This window comes from Paramisgurnus dabryanus, chromosome 4 (assembly GCF_030506205.2).
Source record: "Paramisgurnus dabryanus chromosome 4, PD_genome_1.1, whole genome shotgun sequence".
NCBI lineage: Eukaryota > Metazoa > Chordata > Actinopteri > Cypriniformes > Cobitidae > Paramisgurnus > Paramisgurnus dabryanus.
The window spans coordinates 40,753,825-40,771,677 of record NC_133340.1 but is presented as its reverse complement, the minus strand read 5'-3'; the positions used below and the strand labels follow the sequence as shown (position 1 = coordinate 40,771,677).

The 17,853-nt window shown below is 36.0% G+C and overlaps 1 protein-coding gene across 1 annotated transcript; it reads right to left on the bottom strand.

The window, feature by feature from the left end:
- Window positions 1-368: 368 nt before the first annotated feature.
- kitb (KIT proto-oncogene, receptor tyrosine kinase b) lies at window positions 369-17,555 on the bottom strand. Its single transcript, XM_065254604.2, has 21 exons — window positions 17,464-17,555; window positions 14,874-15,140; window positions 14,209-14,493; window positions 13,300-13,439; window positions 13,038-13,206; window positions 11,251-11,437; window positions 9,884-9,999; window positions 9,659-9,773; window positions 8,580-8,764; window positions 7,904-8,010; window positions 7,623-7,749; window positions 6,334-6,438; window positions 6,133-6,243; window positions 5,385-5,523; window positions 5,234-5,295; window positions 5,047-5,147; window positions 4,471-4,593; window positions 3,922-4,033; window positions 3,717-3,816; window positions 3,508-3,613; window positions 369-3,404 (listed from the first exon to the last, which is right to left on the bottom strand). The coding sequence occupies exons 1-21, from the start codon at window positions 17,546-17,548 to the stop codon at window positions 3,246-3,248; spliced, it is 2,901 nt and encodes a 966-aa protein (XP_065110676.1). The 5' UTR covers window positions 17,549-17,555; the 3' UTR covers window positions 369-3,245.
- Between the last annotated feature and the right edge of the window lie 298 nt (window positions 17,556-17,853).

Sequence of the window (17,853 nt, the reverse complement as noted above, 5' to 3'; positions counted from 1 at the left end):
TTTATTTCATTTTTTTCTTGAATTTAGTGTTCAAGATTTTTTTTTGCTTACCCCATTGGCAGATTTTTTTGGTTGTTTTATGCACAAAATCACTTAAATTGGATATTTTTGGTATAAAAACTAGACTAATTTTCTTCGTTTTGCTCATCAAGAAAAAGCATCTTAAAGAATTTTTTTATATTTTTACTGAAAACAAGACAAAAATACTAAGAATTTTTTTTCTTGAAAATCATTGGTTGCAGTGTAAATAAATTTTAATGGGGAACCTTCATTTTAATGAAGTTTCTTTTATAATTTCTATTACTATTATTTTTATAACTGCATTATGGTTTGATGCCTAAAGTCACACAATATTTGGAGGACCCCTATAAATACCACCACGGACACCCAAGGGGTCCCGGACCCCCTTTTGAAGGCCCTTTAACATAGACAAAATTACACAACCTTTAAGAAACTGCACATAATAAAACACAATGCATATTCATTCATCACTTTTTCATTCAATCTATATCAAAACGGTTACATCATTCCCTTCCGACCCCTTTCCTTCAGAAATTACCCTCTAAAAGTTGAAAAAATAACACATCAGATATTTACAAAGTCAAATCTAAAATCTCATTTCAAGTCATTTGTCACAGTAAACATTCAAAAACATTTCATATGATTACCTGTAGAGATCAGGTCCCATTCTTTGAATGTGGCTTATGTTGATAAGTTATATTAGTGGATATATCCAGCTTAGCTGGAATAACTTGGTATAGACCTAGGATATCTACTAGAATAGTCAGTCTGCCAAGTTGAAAAAGCCATACCAAGCTAACTTTGAAAAATTGCTTATGCCCAATCCCGAAACTTCAGCTAGCCACCTTAGTCAAAGACTAGTACCCAGTGTAAGTTAGTTCATCAAACGCTGATGTGCAATCCAAACATTATTCTCAGTTTTACATAGCAACAAACCTCTTCTTGATGTCTTTATGTATATACATATGCAGTATTTAAAATTCAATGTCAAACTCATAAATACAAAAAAAATATTGTAAACAAATCCAAAGATAGTAGGTAGCTGAGGTGGAAATTCCAGAATGATCCAATCTAGCATTCGAATCAATAATGCATTCTAACAGCCATCGAGGGAGTAATAATTACACATGCTGAAGATAGCTGATAACTGTCATTACTTGCTTAAGTGCTTAAGATATTGACGTGTTCAAGCAGAGATCAAAATCTTTAACACTGACCTATGTTAGTGTGCAGTCTAATGAAGCACCTGCAAGCAGTCAAGAATAACGGCCAAAAATGACACACCAATCCTTATGAGGTCATCATTAGAGTTAGTTATTTGATAAGGTCATATATTTAAATGCTTGTCTGGTTCATGTTAACAGCCTCACTGCCTGTCACAATAATGCCATGGTTGCTGTTAATCTACGTAAATCATTACAATGCAATAGAGCACAGCTGTATTTAGTCACAGGTGGTGCAGCACAGGGTTTTAATCTTATTCATGACCTAAGTTTTTGAGCATAAACTTATAGTTAGAACTGTATATAAATAGGCAGCTTTCTTGGCTTAAAATATTTAGTACACTGTAGGCAACAATGTGACAGACCAACAATATCTCATGGCCCTTCATATGTATTTTACGAGGTGGCTAATTCATATTAATTCGTACCACAATTTGCTTTTGCCCTTGTTACGTTAGGGATATATAATCGGATATACACTGCAAAATTGCTTTCTTACTTAGTATTTTTGTCTTGTTTTCAGTAAAAATATCTAAAAATTCTTAAATTTTGGATGAGCAAAACGACCCAAGAAAATAGGTCTAGTTTTTAGACCAAAAATATCAAATGTAAGTGATTTTGTGCATTAAAAGCAAAGAAATCTGCCAATGTGCCAATAATTTAAAAAAAAAAATTATTCTTAAATTTATTGTTTAAGAAAAATGTACAAGATTTTTTTGCTTACCCCATTGGCAGTTTTTTTTTTTGCTTGTTTTATCCACAAATTCACTTATATTGTATATTTTTGGTCTAAAAACTAGACTTATTTTCTTGGGTCATTTTGTTCATCAAGAAAAAGCATCTTAATTTAAGAATTTTTAGATATTTAGCAAAAAATGACTTTTAGACAAAAATTTACAATTTAAGTAAATATGTACTTAAAACAAGCAAAAATATATGCAGTAGGGTGAGAATTTTTTTTGAATTAAATGTTTAAGAAAAAAGTTAACTTATTTCAAGATACAAGAAAAATGTACAAGATTTTTTTGCTTACCCCATTGGCAGTTTTTTTTTTGCTTGTTTTATCCACAAATTCACTTATATTGTATATTTTTTGTCTAAAAACTAGACTTATTTAGGTCATTTTGCTCATCATCTTAAATTAAGTATTTCTACTGGAAACAAGACAAAAATACTAAGTTATTTTTTGCAGTGTACTATGAATAGGGGACAGTGCAACACTCATTGTGGCCGCTCCGGAGATGGAAGTCCCGCCTTCCAGTTACATGAACCAATTATCAATCTGTACAGACTCGCGTGAGGCGTTTGTCAACCTGTGCATGATTTGCTAAAACTACTATTTTCAAGGGAACTTTGAGCTTGAGAAACAAAAGTTGGGGACAGTTGATGTCAGGTTTAATTGTTGGTTGGAAATATGTTGTTAATTGTGACTTTAGCCCACACTTTTAGAGATATCTGTCTTTCCCCATTCAAACAAATGGGACTTTAGTCTTGCATGAACTGCCCAGAGGCATTGCAAAGATGGCCGCCTGGTGGCGTGACTTCTCCAAAGGGACTTTGGTTTAACTCAACAAGACATCTTAAAAATGTGGCCCTTATGCGCGAGATGCTGTAAAATGCATTTTTAATCTTAAGAATAAATTAGATCTGCTCCATGTGATCAGTGTGTATCTTAATACTGTAATATGGTTGAAATGGAAAATCGCAAGAAATTTAGAACCTGAAAAGTTTGATGACCGAAAACGAAAAGCTGAGAACCCAATTTAGAGGAACGCACTTTAACAACTACTAGGAGTTAAGTTGAGGACTTGCTGAGCTAACACTCTTTTAAACATACTGAACGAGTTAAGTTGCGAAAAACTAAACACTCCAAGCCACAATAAAAAAACCAAAAATGACAAAACTTAAATGAAAGATAAGGCCATTGGCTTTCTTCAGGTCAAACCTGTGAGAAAACTACGAATTTGAGGCAAAACAAAATATGTGCTGTTGTGATCTTAATTATACAAGCTGGGGTTCCAAAAAAACGTCATTGGTGGCCTGCAGTAGAGGTTGAGTCGAGGCTGTAGAGCTGCCTATGGAACTCAGACGCTGCGCCCTCTGCAGGTTGGGAGGAACAAATGCCTCACAGCTGCCACTAGTACTTAGATTCAGATAATCCTGTAAGACCAAACAGAAACATACCTAGTCAGATTGGTACAATTCAAGTATTGCTATTTATAATCAATAATATAATTTGAGGCAACCTTGTCTTAAAACATACATGTTTGGTGGTTTCTGACAGCAGAAGTTCAGTTCGTTCCACCAGCTTCTTGAAGGTCGGTCGCTTCAGAGGGTCGACACTCCAACACCATCTCATCACCTCATAACTGATGACACAAACACAAAATCCTCATTGTTATGCACAATGAGTGTAAATATCTACAACGTAATATAAAAAATGTTTACATTATGTAAACACACAATCCTTACATTTCACTTGGGGCAAACTCAGGCTCGCTCATTCGGTATCCATCTTGTATCATCTTATAGAAAGTAGATCCAACTTGAATCCCAGGATATGGTGTGTTACCTGCAAACAAAGTTTCAACATATGAGATCTGATGATGGTTTTGGTTATGATCTGTATTGTTCCTAAATCTGATATTTATAATGTGTGATGTCAGCTCATACAGACCCAGAGAGAAGATCTCCCAAAGTAAGATGCCGTAGGACCAGACGTCACTTTCGAACGTGTACACGCAAGCAAAAAGACTCTCTGGAGACATCCATTTCACTGGGAGACGTGCCTGGACAGGAAATACATCATCAGTGATGCTGAGCAATGCTTTTTAAATATGGTTTGTAAGAGCAAATACGTGACTGCATTAATGCTGCTATTTTTGCCCGACAGCCACCTTCTTTAAAAATTTCAGCCTATATTGCAAAATAATGTTTTGCAAAATACATTTATAGTGCATGAGTTTCTGCTGAGTTCAGCATGCTACTGTATATACAACAGAAATGGGCTCAGATCCAGTAGAGGCTCGCAGTGCCGGAAATATTAGCAGTGTAATATCTCACACATAGACTGTAAAACAAGCTTTATAATGATGAATGTATACGTGACTAGTATCGTGTCAGGTTCATAAACGTACAATCTTAACTCAATGGTTCAATTAAGATTAAATTTATGTTATCTTTAAACGTATGAGGGTGTGATGAAGGACACAAAACACTTCCTCACATTTCCTCTCAGGACATAGTTGGAATCTCGAGTGATGTCACGTGCCAGACCGAAATCACATATCTTTGCAAGTCGACCCTGAGTCAGCAAAACGTTCCTGGCTGCCAGATCTCTATGGACACACTGTGGATATACACATAACACATTTGAACACCCACATATTTATTAGAAAATAAATATATACAATATAATATATAAGGTCACACTTTATATATGGTTCCACTTCTAAACATGACTTAAGATTTTTAAAGCATATGTAAAAAAAATGCAGCATGAAGTTAGAACAACTTGTTCAATTCAACTTATTTCAAGTTTTGGCCTGTAATAAGCTGACATAACTTATAAAGACAAGTTACAATCGTTTAACTTCATTTTAAGTTAAAGTAACATAAAAATATATGTTGATTTGACAAAATGCTAAATTAAATGAATATAATACAATTTATGGTAAAAAAATGTTACCAATATATTTATATACAAATATATTTTATTATATTATATACATACATATATATTATATGGTATATGACCTCAGTTAACCCACTCTGAAATTCGATTAATCTAACACCCACTTACATTTTTGGAGGTTAGGAAGTCCATGCCTTTAGCAACTTGATATGAGAAGCTGAGCAGATCCTCAGTATCCAAAGAGAGATCATCTTTATCATCACACCATTCTGAAAGATGAGATGCAGATGTGAAAATAATGAAAGGTGGGGTACAGTGGCTGCAGTTTGTATTTATTTTGTTGGGAAGTTCCCACCTGTCTGATTTGATCTCTTCTGATAGGACCTCATGGGCATGTATCCATTTTCATTCCCTTCACTGTGTGTGCATGTAAACATACAATAGATGGTGCATTACATCACTAAACTTAACAAAGGCATCCATACTCACTTGACAACACATCTTACCTTGAAGGCTGTGTTTGGCTGAGCAAATTTTTGTAGTATCCGTCTCCGGTTTTGGAACTAAAAAATGCATCCCTCTTTCTCCTAAGGAAGTTTAAAAGATCACCATAGCAACAGTACTCTGTGATCACTAAAGTGGGGCCTGTTGGAAGAAAAGGGATGTTTTCATAAACATATATGTGTAGTTTTAGAAAAGTTTTACTTGAATTATTAACTAAGTTTGTAACTTTAATCTGATGTTGTATGACAAATTACTACAGTATGTGAACTCTAACGGGTGGTTTGCCGGACCGGGCTTATCCTAGTTCCAGACTAAAATGCATGTTTGAGCTGCCTTAACTTAAAACATGTTCCCCTGACATATCTTAACATATATCAGTGCCATTGTTTTGTCTCAAGATGCACCAGTATTGTTTTTGTAAGGTATGTTATTACTTAAATGTCCTAATATAACTAATGTCTAGTCTTGGCTTAACTTAAACCCTGTCCAGTAAACTGCCCCTAAAAGTTTTTTGTTTCACAGACAAAAGCCATATTGTATGAGTCTGTCTATTTAAATTTTATGAATTTGTCAGATTTATCCAAAGCAACTTACAGTACAGTGCATTCAATCTTTATTCAGGTTATGCCTGTTTCCTAGGATTCGAACCCATGACCTTTGCACTCCTAACACAATGGTCTACCAACTAAGTCAGGGTTTTAAAAACAAAGCATTTTTATTTTTGAGTGAACTGTGCCTTTTAAAACGTACCTCCTACTGTACAGGCTCCAAGCAGGTTGACAATGTTCATGTGGCTACCAAGGTAACTCAAAACCTTCAGCTCAGACATAAGAGCCTCCTTCTCAGTGGAATGAGCGCTCGCTTTGGCAAAAACACACAAAGAAACATGCATTACATGTCAAACAGTGATTTGAGTCTAGCTCAGACACAGAGATTCAGATAAATACTCACGTTTTAACATTTTAACAGCAACGGTGGTCACTGTGTCTGCTGAGCAGAGTCCATATGCTGTAGCTGCCACCACTTTACCAAAAGCTCCAGAGCCGAGAATTTTCCCTTCACCATGACAAAAAACAAACATTTAGTTATCATTTACCATTTCCATAAAAGTATAAGCTTTATAATAGAGGTCGGTGTACACTAGTCATAGTCAATGAACAAGTATTTTCATTTCAATATAAAAGTGTGTACATTTAATTATTTCAAATAATATATAACAGTTTTCCATTCATTTTGCCAAATATGTGACCCTGAGCCACAAAACCAGTCATAAGAGCCCTTTTTTTTTTTAGGATTTACACATCAACTGAAAGTTGCATAAATAAGCTGTCTATTGATATACGGTTTGTTAGGATAGGAAATATTTGGGCGAAAAACAACTATTTGAAAATCTGAAATTGCAAAAAAATTAAAGTTGAAAATATATTTAAAAAATTTAATAATATATGCAAAGTAGATATAGCAGTCTAGATATATTTTTTAATATTACTAATATATTTATTTTTAAAATATATTTCAAAATATTTAGTTAAGTTTAGTTTAGTTTTATTTTAAAATTGACAAGACAGGATATTGCAGCACAAAACCCTGAAATGCGTCAAACATACAAATACTCCAAGAAAAAAAATCTAAAATATATATGTATAAATAACACAGATACACAGATAAGTCATCTTCAACAATTTTAGAGCACGGGGAATTAAGGAAAAATATATCAGTAAAAGTATATTTTTGTAAACATGTTCCAAAATATATTTCAGCAAATAGATTTTTTGGCTTTTTGTATATTTTAAAATATATTTATATACTGTATATATATATATATATTTTTAAATATACAAAAAGCCATAAATATGTATTTGCTGAAATATATTTTGGAACATGTTTACAAAAATATACTTATATATATATGCCAAATGGGCAGTTTTGTGTTATATTATTGCTTTCTTACTTCTGTTTAATAGACTGCACTTAGGTTCTCCACAACAACATCTTTACAGTCACAGTCTTACAGAGAACACAAGTGCGGTTTATTGAACAGTAATAAAGTAGCAACAAAAAAACAAAAGCAAAGATACTGGTCAATATATGCATATACTACACAGACAGATTAAATATGACAAAATTTATCACCAACAAAAACAGGAAGTGTATGAAATGTACATGACAATAAAATAAATGCCTAACATGAATAAAAAGTCCCAAAAAAATTCTGAGGATGCATGTGTGCCAAAGTTTACCAAAACGCAGTCTTTCTCTTGGAAACTCCCATTTAGGGTCATACGGCAGCTGTGTAGGGTCTATGTAGGTGTAATTGTTCCCATCAAAACTGTCTATCACCTTCCAGTGGATCTCATATTTTGGTTTCTATGGAAACGTAAAAAATGACAAGCATACATTGTAAGTGAAGATGTACAGTATGTGCAAATAACTTTTGCTTAAATTTTGAGCAACTTCATACCGTATCAAGTAGTGTGTGTGTGTTTGCGTGCATGTGTGTGTGTGTGTTTGTGTAAACTACCTGCATGTATTTGTAAAGCAGAACCACAAGAATGAGGCTGAGCAGAACAGAAGTGGAGACAACACCAGACAGCAGAGGTGTGAAGAGTTTATGGGGCACAGTTCTTTCTGGGATGAGAAACAATACACAAATAAAACTGTTGTGTATAATACGTCTTAATTCACTGTGCCTTCCTAATAAAGCCAGAGCTGTTTGTGGGCATTTAGATCTGTTGTTCAGAGGATTGTGGGAGCTTAGTGTCAGTATTCAACTTTAATGTGCACATGCAGCACAAAATCATAATCCCCGATCTGTCAACAAACTCAGTGGGTCTCTGAGAATACATTATAGAAGGATTATCTGTTACCAGCTGTGTGTGTGTGTGTGCGCGCGTGCCTGTGTATGTGTAAACTGATTCATGTGTGTACAGTATACTGATCAATAATAACACACAAAATGAATAGCCAATATGAACAGCTTGGACCCTCATAACAATTGAAGCTTACATTTGTGCATTCGACAGATAATTTTATCCAAAGTAAAAAAAAATTATCAGTATGTGCTTTCCCTGGGTTCAAACCCATGACCTTTTGTGCTGCTAAGGCAATGCTCTACCACTGAGCTATACATGAATTCTATAATGTCTATGGTATGTCCTCAATTAGATTACTATGTAAGCATGTGTGTGTAATCTTACCGCTGATGGAAAATAAGGTGTAGGCCTGTTCGCCCTGTGTGGACGCCACACACTCAAGAGTGTGATATTTTCCTTTACTGATATTAAGTCGGCTTTCCACCTCGCTCCGTCCGAACTCGGACCCGGACACGGTTACTACAGCAACCTCCTCATCTGCCTGTGTTGAATTCAGCAGGTGGGAGCACCTGTCAGAGGTTACAATTGCTTTTTAGAGCCAAATGAATATGACAATATGTTTGTAGGGGATTATTACCACATTATATTATCTATAACAGGGGTCTCCATTGTGGTGCCCGCGGGTATCAATGATAACATTTTAAACAATAAAACATATCAACAAGTACAATAAATAGTAAAATAAATACAACAATAGTCAAATAAAATCAACAAGTAAAACAAAGTAGACTATACAGATCCATATTTTTCCCACTTTAAAGGTCACGTTCTTGCTGATCCCATTTTTAGAACCCTAGATAGTGTGTAATGTTGCTTTAATAGCATAAATAATACCTGTAAAATGATAAAGCTCAAAGTTCACTGCCATGCGATATATTTTCTTTAACAGAATTCGCCTTTTAAAGCCTACAGCGAACGGCCGGTTTGGACTACAGCCCTCAACTTCCTGCTTTAATGACGTCACTAGAACAGTTTTTGACTAAACTCCGCCTACAGGAATACGTCAGTCACTAGCTAAGCTAACAGCAAGCTTAGCTGCTATCGATTCACAACACACTAAACAAACTACACAATCAGAACTCGTTACGTATTTCTGAAGGAGGGACTTCATTGAACAAGGAAGACATCGGACCGTTTTGAGGACAGTGAAAACAGCGATATACAGATAAGTACATTTTGTGAAAAAGTAAAACATGAACACACGTTATATTGTGCACTGTAAACACAATCAAAGCTTTAAAAACACAGAAAGAACCAGACCTTTAAATTGCATTGTGACATGTCTTGAGATGAACTTTGATCATGTATTTGTTTGTGTATATTTAAATGGATGTGTTTGAAATGTGGGCTATTAATGTGTGTGTCACGTGGGAGTGGCTTATAAGTCTGTGCGTGAGCCATACCGTGTAAGTGGAGGCTCGCAGTAATACCAAGATATTTTAGGGACAGGATATCCGGAAGCCACGCACCTCACCTGTCCATCAACCGGCCCCTCCTGGTAAACAATTACAGGTTTACCTGAATAAGAGAGTAAGAGAAACTGAGATTTAAAGTAAGCAAAGAAAGAACGTATACAAATCTAGAAATTAGTGTGAAATTCAGTAGGTTTACGATTGTGTCCAACTCACATATAACGTGGACAGTGAATGACTTATTGACAGATGTATAGTTGTGACTGGCCGAGAACGTGTAGATCCCACCCTCTGATCCATGAACTCTAACCAGTCTCAGTTCGCTGGTGTACCTGTAACATGCAATAAACAATATTTAGTATGTTTTTCAAATTGCTCTCAGTTTGTTAATGTCTACTGTTTATTTCTTTGGACTTATTTCCATCTACACTGTAAAAATACCTTGTTGCACTTACATTTTTAAGTTTAATCATTTTGAAACTACAATGAATTTTTACGTTCTTGACTAGTGAGGAGTTGCTATAGATTAAAATATAAAGTTGAAATAACTTAAGCTAATTCAACTTCATTTTTATAATTTATAGCAACTCCGCACTCGTCACTGTAAAAACTGAAAAGTTGGTTTAAATTACTTCAGTTGTTAATGCATAAAAACAAGTTTATTTAACTTAAATTATTTACCTAAAGTGAAACTAAAGTGAAATTTTTAAGTGTTACCAACTGAAGTATTTAAAGTTGATTCTACTTTTCACTTTTTACAGTGTAGTGTATGAGTTTCTTTAAAACTACTGCAGTTTCACACTGGGACTGTTTATCTTGCACCAATATTCATTTCTTAAACTTTTCAAACAAGGCAAAAAATGTTTGTGTCTTAAAGAAAAACAACACAATTTTTCAATATTTTACTATGTTCTTACCTCAACTAGGATGAATTAATACATCCCTATATTTTTTCAATGCGTGCACTTAAGTTTTGTACAGCGTGTCGTACATCTGTTAGCATAAGCCTAGCCCCATTCATTCCTTAGGCTCCAAACAGGGATGAATTTAGAAGCCACCAAACACTTCCATTTTTTCCATATTTAAAGAGTGTTACATGAGTAGTTACACAAGTAAGTATGGTGGCACAAAATAAAAGATGGCAATTTTTAAGAGGATAAAAAAATGAGAACTATATTGTATGGTGGAAGAGCACTTAGTTTGCAGCACTTCGACCTCGGCGCGCAGTTACATCATCACTCCTGACTACTCCCCCCAACAGAACTCCGCTGAGGTTGAAGTGCTGCATATTAAGTGCTCTTCCACCTGGAAATACAGTTCTCATTTTTTTGAAAAAAGATAGGTATGCATTAATTCATCTAATTTGAGGTAAGAACATAGTAAAATATTGAAAAACGGTGGTGTTTTCCTTTAAAGATTCATGTTTGCAATGTCAGACTTCAGGTCACTAAGGTTGATTTGATTCATTTTAAGATTAAATTTCACTTTAGTCAGCAACAGTGATGCTGAGCAATATCCTAACATCACAGTGTCATTTATGAAAATCGGTTTCAATTTACAACCGAATATGTTTGTGTGTGTACCTGTACTGCTGGTTGTGTAGCGTAATGACGTGCTCGGATGTATTTTTGAGCTGTTGGTTGTTATAGGTCCAGTTGACATCACTGGGTTTGGGGTATGATGTCATCTCCACGCTCAGAGTCAGACTCTCTCCTTCTCTCACTTTCACCACATGGTCCTCTCCCTCTGTGAGGTTAATGAACCCGTGTTCTGCCACACAAATAACATAAAAACTGAAAATTGTTTGACAATGTAAGATTTACAATAAGGAGCAATCTCCTTTTAAAGCCAGCTAGTTCACCCTTTGGCCATTTTGGCAACACTCCCAGTCATCTTTTGTAAACCTGCAGTATCTACTTGAATCGAGAAAGACCAAAACCTCTAATATTTGTTGTTAAGGTTACGTTTCAAAAACAAATGTCAAATCAGATTGAATCAAAATAAAAAGCTGTATGTTTCATGCAGATGCAGCTATTTTGAATCTAAAAAAAATCATATGCAAACCAATTAGATCTTTGAATATTTAGTGGTCATAATACAGTGGCATTCTGGGACTTCTCCTCTTTCTTTACTATTTCTAGTTAACACCATTAAAGGATTAGTCCATTTTCTTAAAAAAAACTCCAGATAATTTACTCACCACCATGTCATCCAAAATGTTGATGTCTTTCTTTGTTCAGTGGAGAAGAAATTATGTTTTTTGAGGAAAACATTCCAGGATTTTTCTCATTTTAATGGACTTTAATGGACCCCAATACTTAACAGTTTTAATGCAGTTTTAAATTGCAGTTTCAAAGGACTCTAAACGATCCCAAACAAGGCATACGTTTCTTATCAAGCGAAAAATAAAAAATATGCACTTTTAAACCACAACATCTAGTCTATCTCCGGTCCTGTGATGTGCCACGCAATACGTCATGACGTCAAGAGATCACGGATGACGTATGCGAAACTACGCCCCTGTGTTTACAAGTTTGGAGAAAGAGGACCGTTCCGACGTTGTTGTGTGTCGAATGTGTAAAAGTGCATATTTTTTCTTTTTCTGGTCAAAAATGATAAGACCCTTATGCCTCGTATGGGATCGTTTAGAGTCCTTTGAAACTCTGTTGAAAAAAAACTGTTAAGTGTTGAGTTAAGTGTTAAGTGTTGGGGTCCATTAAAGTCCATTAAAATGAGAAAAATCCTGGAATGTTTTCCTCAAAAAACATAATTTCTTCTCGACTGAACGAAAAAAGACATCAACATTTTGGATGACATCGTGGTGAGTAAATTATCTGGATCTTTTTAAGAAAATGGACTAATCCTTTAAGTAAAGTCCCTGTAAAGTCAAATATTATATGTGTTTGTTACACCACAAAAAATGTGTTAACCACTCAACCAAATGTAAAAGATGAAAAAAAATGGCAAGTCAAAAAAATTTGTTAAAAATCTAGGAAAAATAGGCAGCGTGTACGCTTGTAGCTGCTGAAACCATGCCCACTCACGGGAAAGCTGGCGTCTCTCTCAACTTTCAAATACCGCAACAAGCTTGAATGGATGCTCGCAATTGTGTTAGGGGCGGGGCCTTTGCTGTGACTCATGTGGGTCTTTGAGACACTGTTTTAGGCCCACCTAAAAAATCCTGATCTCAGAAATGTTGAAAAACTGTTTAATGATCTAACTCTGCAATTCAGTACTACAGTCTTTATGTCCATGCTTCGGCAATACATTTCTTACATTTATAATATGTTTAGAAACAACTTTTCCTTACAGGGACTTTATTGTCAGAGCAAAACTGTAGCTATGTATATTCACTTCATCCTTTTCTTACCATAAACCTCCAAATTGACCGTTGCCGTGGAGACGCCCTTCTCATTTTGCGCCAGGCATCGGTAAACTCCAGAGTCGCTCATTTTCACAGATTGGATCCAAACTGTTATCGATCGCTTATATCCTCGAGAACCAATCAGGATGTGAGAGTTGTGGATCTGCTTTGCTACCTAAAATATCATTGAGATGATTCAATAGTGCAAGTTAGATATTGTGTTTAACAGTTCAATGGGTTGTTTTGCTACAGAATATATTGATCTAACCGCTTTAGTGGGGAGGCTCCAGCTCAGGTGAAAATCATGGTTGATGTTGCTTGTAGTACAGGTAAGTTCAAACTCCTGATCCTGAATCCGTATTTCATTTTCTGATCTGGATAGGCTGAGTACTGGCACCGTCTCTGGAACTGTATTACAAATAAACATGTAGTTAGTATTGTAGATGATCAAATATAATTTTTTTAATTTGGATAAACTAATTATCCTTACCGTAAATCATAATCATGTGTTCATTTAAAGGAAAACACAACTGTTTTTCAATATTTTACTATGTTCTTACCTCAACATAGACAAATGAATACATACCTATCTTTATTCAATGCATGCACTTAATCTTTGTACAACGTGTCGTGAATGTGTTAGCATTTAGCCTAGCCCCATTCATTCCTTAGGATCCAAACAGGGATGAATTTTGAAGCCACCAAACACTTCCATGTTTTCCCTATTTAAAGACTGTTACATGAGTAGTTACAAGAGTAAGTATGGTGGCACAAAATAAAGCGTGGCGATTTTTTAAGCGGATAAAAAATTTGAAGTATATTGTATGGCGAAAGAGCACTTAGCACTTCGACCTCTGGTGCAGTAATATTGATGGACGTTTGAGCAAGAGGGGGAGTAGTCAGGAGTGATGATTTACTGCGCGCCATGGTCGATGTGCTGCAAACTAAGTGTTCTTCCGCCATACAATATAGTTCTCATTTTTTATCTGCTTAAAAAATCACCACGTTCTATTTTGTGCCACCATACTTGTGTTACTACTCATGTAACAGTCTTTTCCCAATTTTAATGTTTGACATTTTTCTTACTTCTGTAAGATAAACAATTTTGATACAGTTTAAGTCATTCTGGTTAACCAGCTGAGAACCACTGACCAGACATACCCCACTACAAACGCACCTAGCCGAACGTCCAGGTTATACTCGCTTGACCTCACGGGTACTTCATCCATCTCCCCTGCACAAACGTAGCACCCCTCGAAAGCCTTGGAGACGTTTCTGATGGTGATGCCTCTCTGAGGATGCGTGGTGTAGGTGAGTCCATCTGGGAGGGCGGAGCCAGCGCAGGTCTGCAGAGACAGTTGACTGACAGCTGGATCTGTTACCAAACACGGAAGGGTGCAGTTCTCTCCTTCCTTCGCCAGAAGGCCATTCAACATGGAGCGCACAAATGCATTTTCTAAGTCTGCAAAAAACAAAACAGACACAGAATACAAGGTTAAGAAAAAGCAAAAAGAGGGAGAAAAACAAAAGATAGGGAAATAAGGAAGTGAGCAGGAGAACATAGACAAGTGTTTGCAAAAGATTTAGCACACATTCAATACCTTCATCATTCAATGACAGTTAACAATAAAGTAAGCCTACGTTAAATAAAAGAAATGAAACCACATCTTCACGAAGGTGTGGTTAAGGCACACAGCTTAAGGATATATATTTGTGCTGCTTCAAAAGACATTCAAACACTACTTCAGGAGTAAAGTGTGGGAAAAGAGGACAAAGGACACAAAACAAACAAACCTCTCTCAGTCAAAAAAAGGATTGATGTGTAAACATATTCAAGCACACCTTTCACGTAGATGTAGATGGAGGTTTTCGCGCTTGTGTTTGTGTTTTCGCATGTATAGCGACCCATATGCTGCATCTGTGTGGAGGTGAGGGAGATGACGCTGGCTCCGTCTTCCTCGCGTTCTCCTTCAATCCTCCGGCCTTTATCTCGCAGCCATCGCACCCCACCCGTGTTTCCCTCTCCCACATAACAACTAAGTTGTAGTTGTTCACCTTTGAGTATCACCAGATGAGGGGCATCAGGGACAATAACAGGTTTAAACCATCCTAGAATAAACACACACACATACAAATCGGTTAACTGCACTAACAAAGTCAGGTGTAATATATAGGGCACAATTTCACATTGTGAGAAGGTTCCTCCTTTGTCAGAGGAACCTGTGTGCATCCAAAGGGCCAGTACCCTACTAGAAGGTCATTTTATGTACCATTTAAGTAGAGATATGTTTACATTTGGTAACAGTATGTTGCTTTGAGGCACCAAGTATGCACTCTTTGGTACCAATATGTACCTCTGAGGTACTTATATGAACAGGTGCAAAGGTGTACTTTCCGAAATTGTACACAGCCCCAGTGACAGCTAGGGACCAAATCTTGCATGACCCCTGAAGAAACCCACAGCTGTCTTTGTTTGTTGTCAACTGATGTTATCAAAGCAAAACCACTTTTAAGATTTCAATCACAACAAACAAAATAACCAAAAACAATAAATACATCAATTTGTGAATTTCAACAAGAACATGTTTCACCCAAAATACCATTTTATTTTAATGATATTTTACTATATAATTACCATTATATTTTACTATATTTGACTATTGCAGAAAATAAGTAATGAAACTGTAACTTTTGTGCATTACACAAGAAATTGACAGGGAAAATAATTATAAAAATCTTAAATGGTCCCAAAACTGGCAGTATTGATATTATTAATTATTTTAGGCAACACATTTTGGCATTCGCCCAAATAGCCTTTGTCATTTTGACACAATAATGTTTTTAAACCACGCTGTTGTCTTCTTCCATCATCCAAATGACTGTGGTAGTACAATGACTAATCCCTTACTTCATCATGATCAATGCTTCAGTGGAATAAGAAGAAATCATTAATCAAGACATTGAAAGCAAAAGAAAGTGCACACAATGTGTAGAGGCTGCATTAGTCACTTAATGCCGTTTACTCAGTATCGCGGAAGATTTCATCTCATTTGCATAACAGTCTGGAGCATTCCTGATCTTACCAGCAAAAAGTTCCAATTTACCGCTGCGGCAGGCTTCAAACAAACACAAAACCAGCATACAAAACGAAAGGACGTAAAATAAATCAAAGTAACAATATGAATCAAATTATTATATTAAATATATATTAAATATATCAAAATATAATTTCTAAATTATTTTCCAGCTGATAAACAATAACAACGTTAGGTGTGTTCGACTTGATGCGGTGCTGCGCAAACAGATCTATCAAATGACATCAACGTACCGCGAGAGTTATTTGCAGTGTGTTCTCGAATACATCTCAGGAGAAGATCTCGCGGAATTTTTATATCATACGCCGTTTGGTCTGCACAGTGCCGCATGAAGTCGAGCACATATATACACAGGCAATCAAAATAGGCTACTTGAAGTTAAAGGACTCGCGCATTTTAGACCGTGAAACTGCACCGCGTGATCTTAAATTAAACGTAACGCCATCGCAATGACAGTTATACATTTTTTTCATGTGTTTAAAGTAAAGTGTTTAGTCAAACTCTTCCTACAAAACGTTATATATTATAACTGTTTTAGTGATAGTGTTGTCTCCGTAATATTTTTACTAAAATAAATGACGGACATCTTACACCTGTAGATGACACCTGTACGTCGTGAACCTTCTTCCCGAGCAGCATCTGTTGCTCGCAGAGTCGCAGTCATACAAGTATTGCTTATCTATCATCTTTGAGTATCAACACCAGGAAACAGAAAACGCACAGTTAGTTGAGGACAAGTTGTGACACGGTTTATAACTGCTATGAATTTATTTAAGTTCATGGTCTTTTATTGGCAATATAGGCTATGCATTCATATGCATTGTTCTTAGATAAATACGTCCAGAGCTGGATTTGACTTAGCCTACTCGTCTCTAATTACACGCCAATTAATTATTGACACTGAGCACAACACATGAGATTATATCGCGCGCTGTGCGAATTAAACTGTCTGCAATAGCTAATCAATCGCTAATTTAGTAGATAGATAGATAGATAGATAGATAGATAGATAGATAGATAGATAGATAGATAGATAGATAGATAGATAGATAGATAGATAGATAGATAGATAGATAGATAGATAGATAGATAGATAGATAGATAGATAGAGCGCGACCACAACTAGCCAATTAGCGCTGAGAAGCGTTAACAGATGGAAAGAAGATCAAAACTCTTAACGGTCATCATCTGCATCTGTCTGCAAAACAATCGACTTATTCACAAGAAGCATCTGCTCATTTAACTGAAGATAAATACAACCAACGTCAACATATTTGTACATAATAAATAAAAATCGATTTAAACAGCCTAACATTTAGTTAATCACGTGTACTTACCTTCAGGTAAGGTGAATATAAGCAGAACGGTGCACAGAAACCAAGCGTTACCCATTATGTCTGTGTGCGTTGGTCGTGTATGCATCAGTATGACTGATCCACAACTGACTGTATGTACTCAAGTCTCTCTCTCTCTCTCTCTCTCTCTCTCTCTCTCTCTCTCTCTCTCTCTCTCTCTCTCTCTCCCCCTCCCTCCTTTCAATTCAATTTCATTATAAGTGTGTTTAAAGTGTGCTCTCTCCCTCTCTCTCTCTCTCTCTCTCTCTCTCTCTCTCTCTCTCTCTCTCTCTCTCTCTCTCTCTCTCTCCTCTCTCTCTCTCTCTCTCTCTCTCTCTCTCTCTCTCTCTCTGTTGTCAAGATGTTGTTTTGACCCAGTGTGTTTGGTACCGT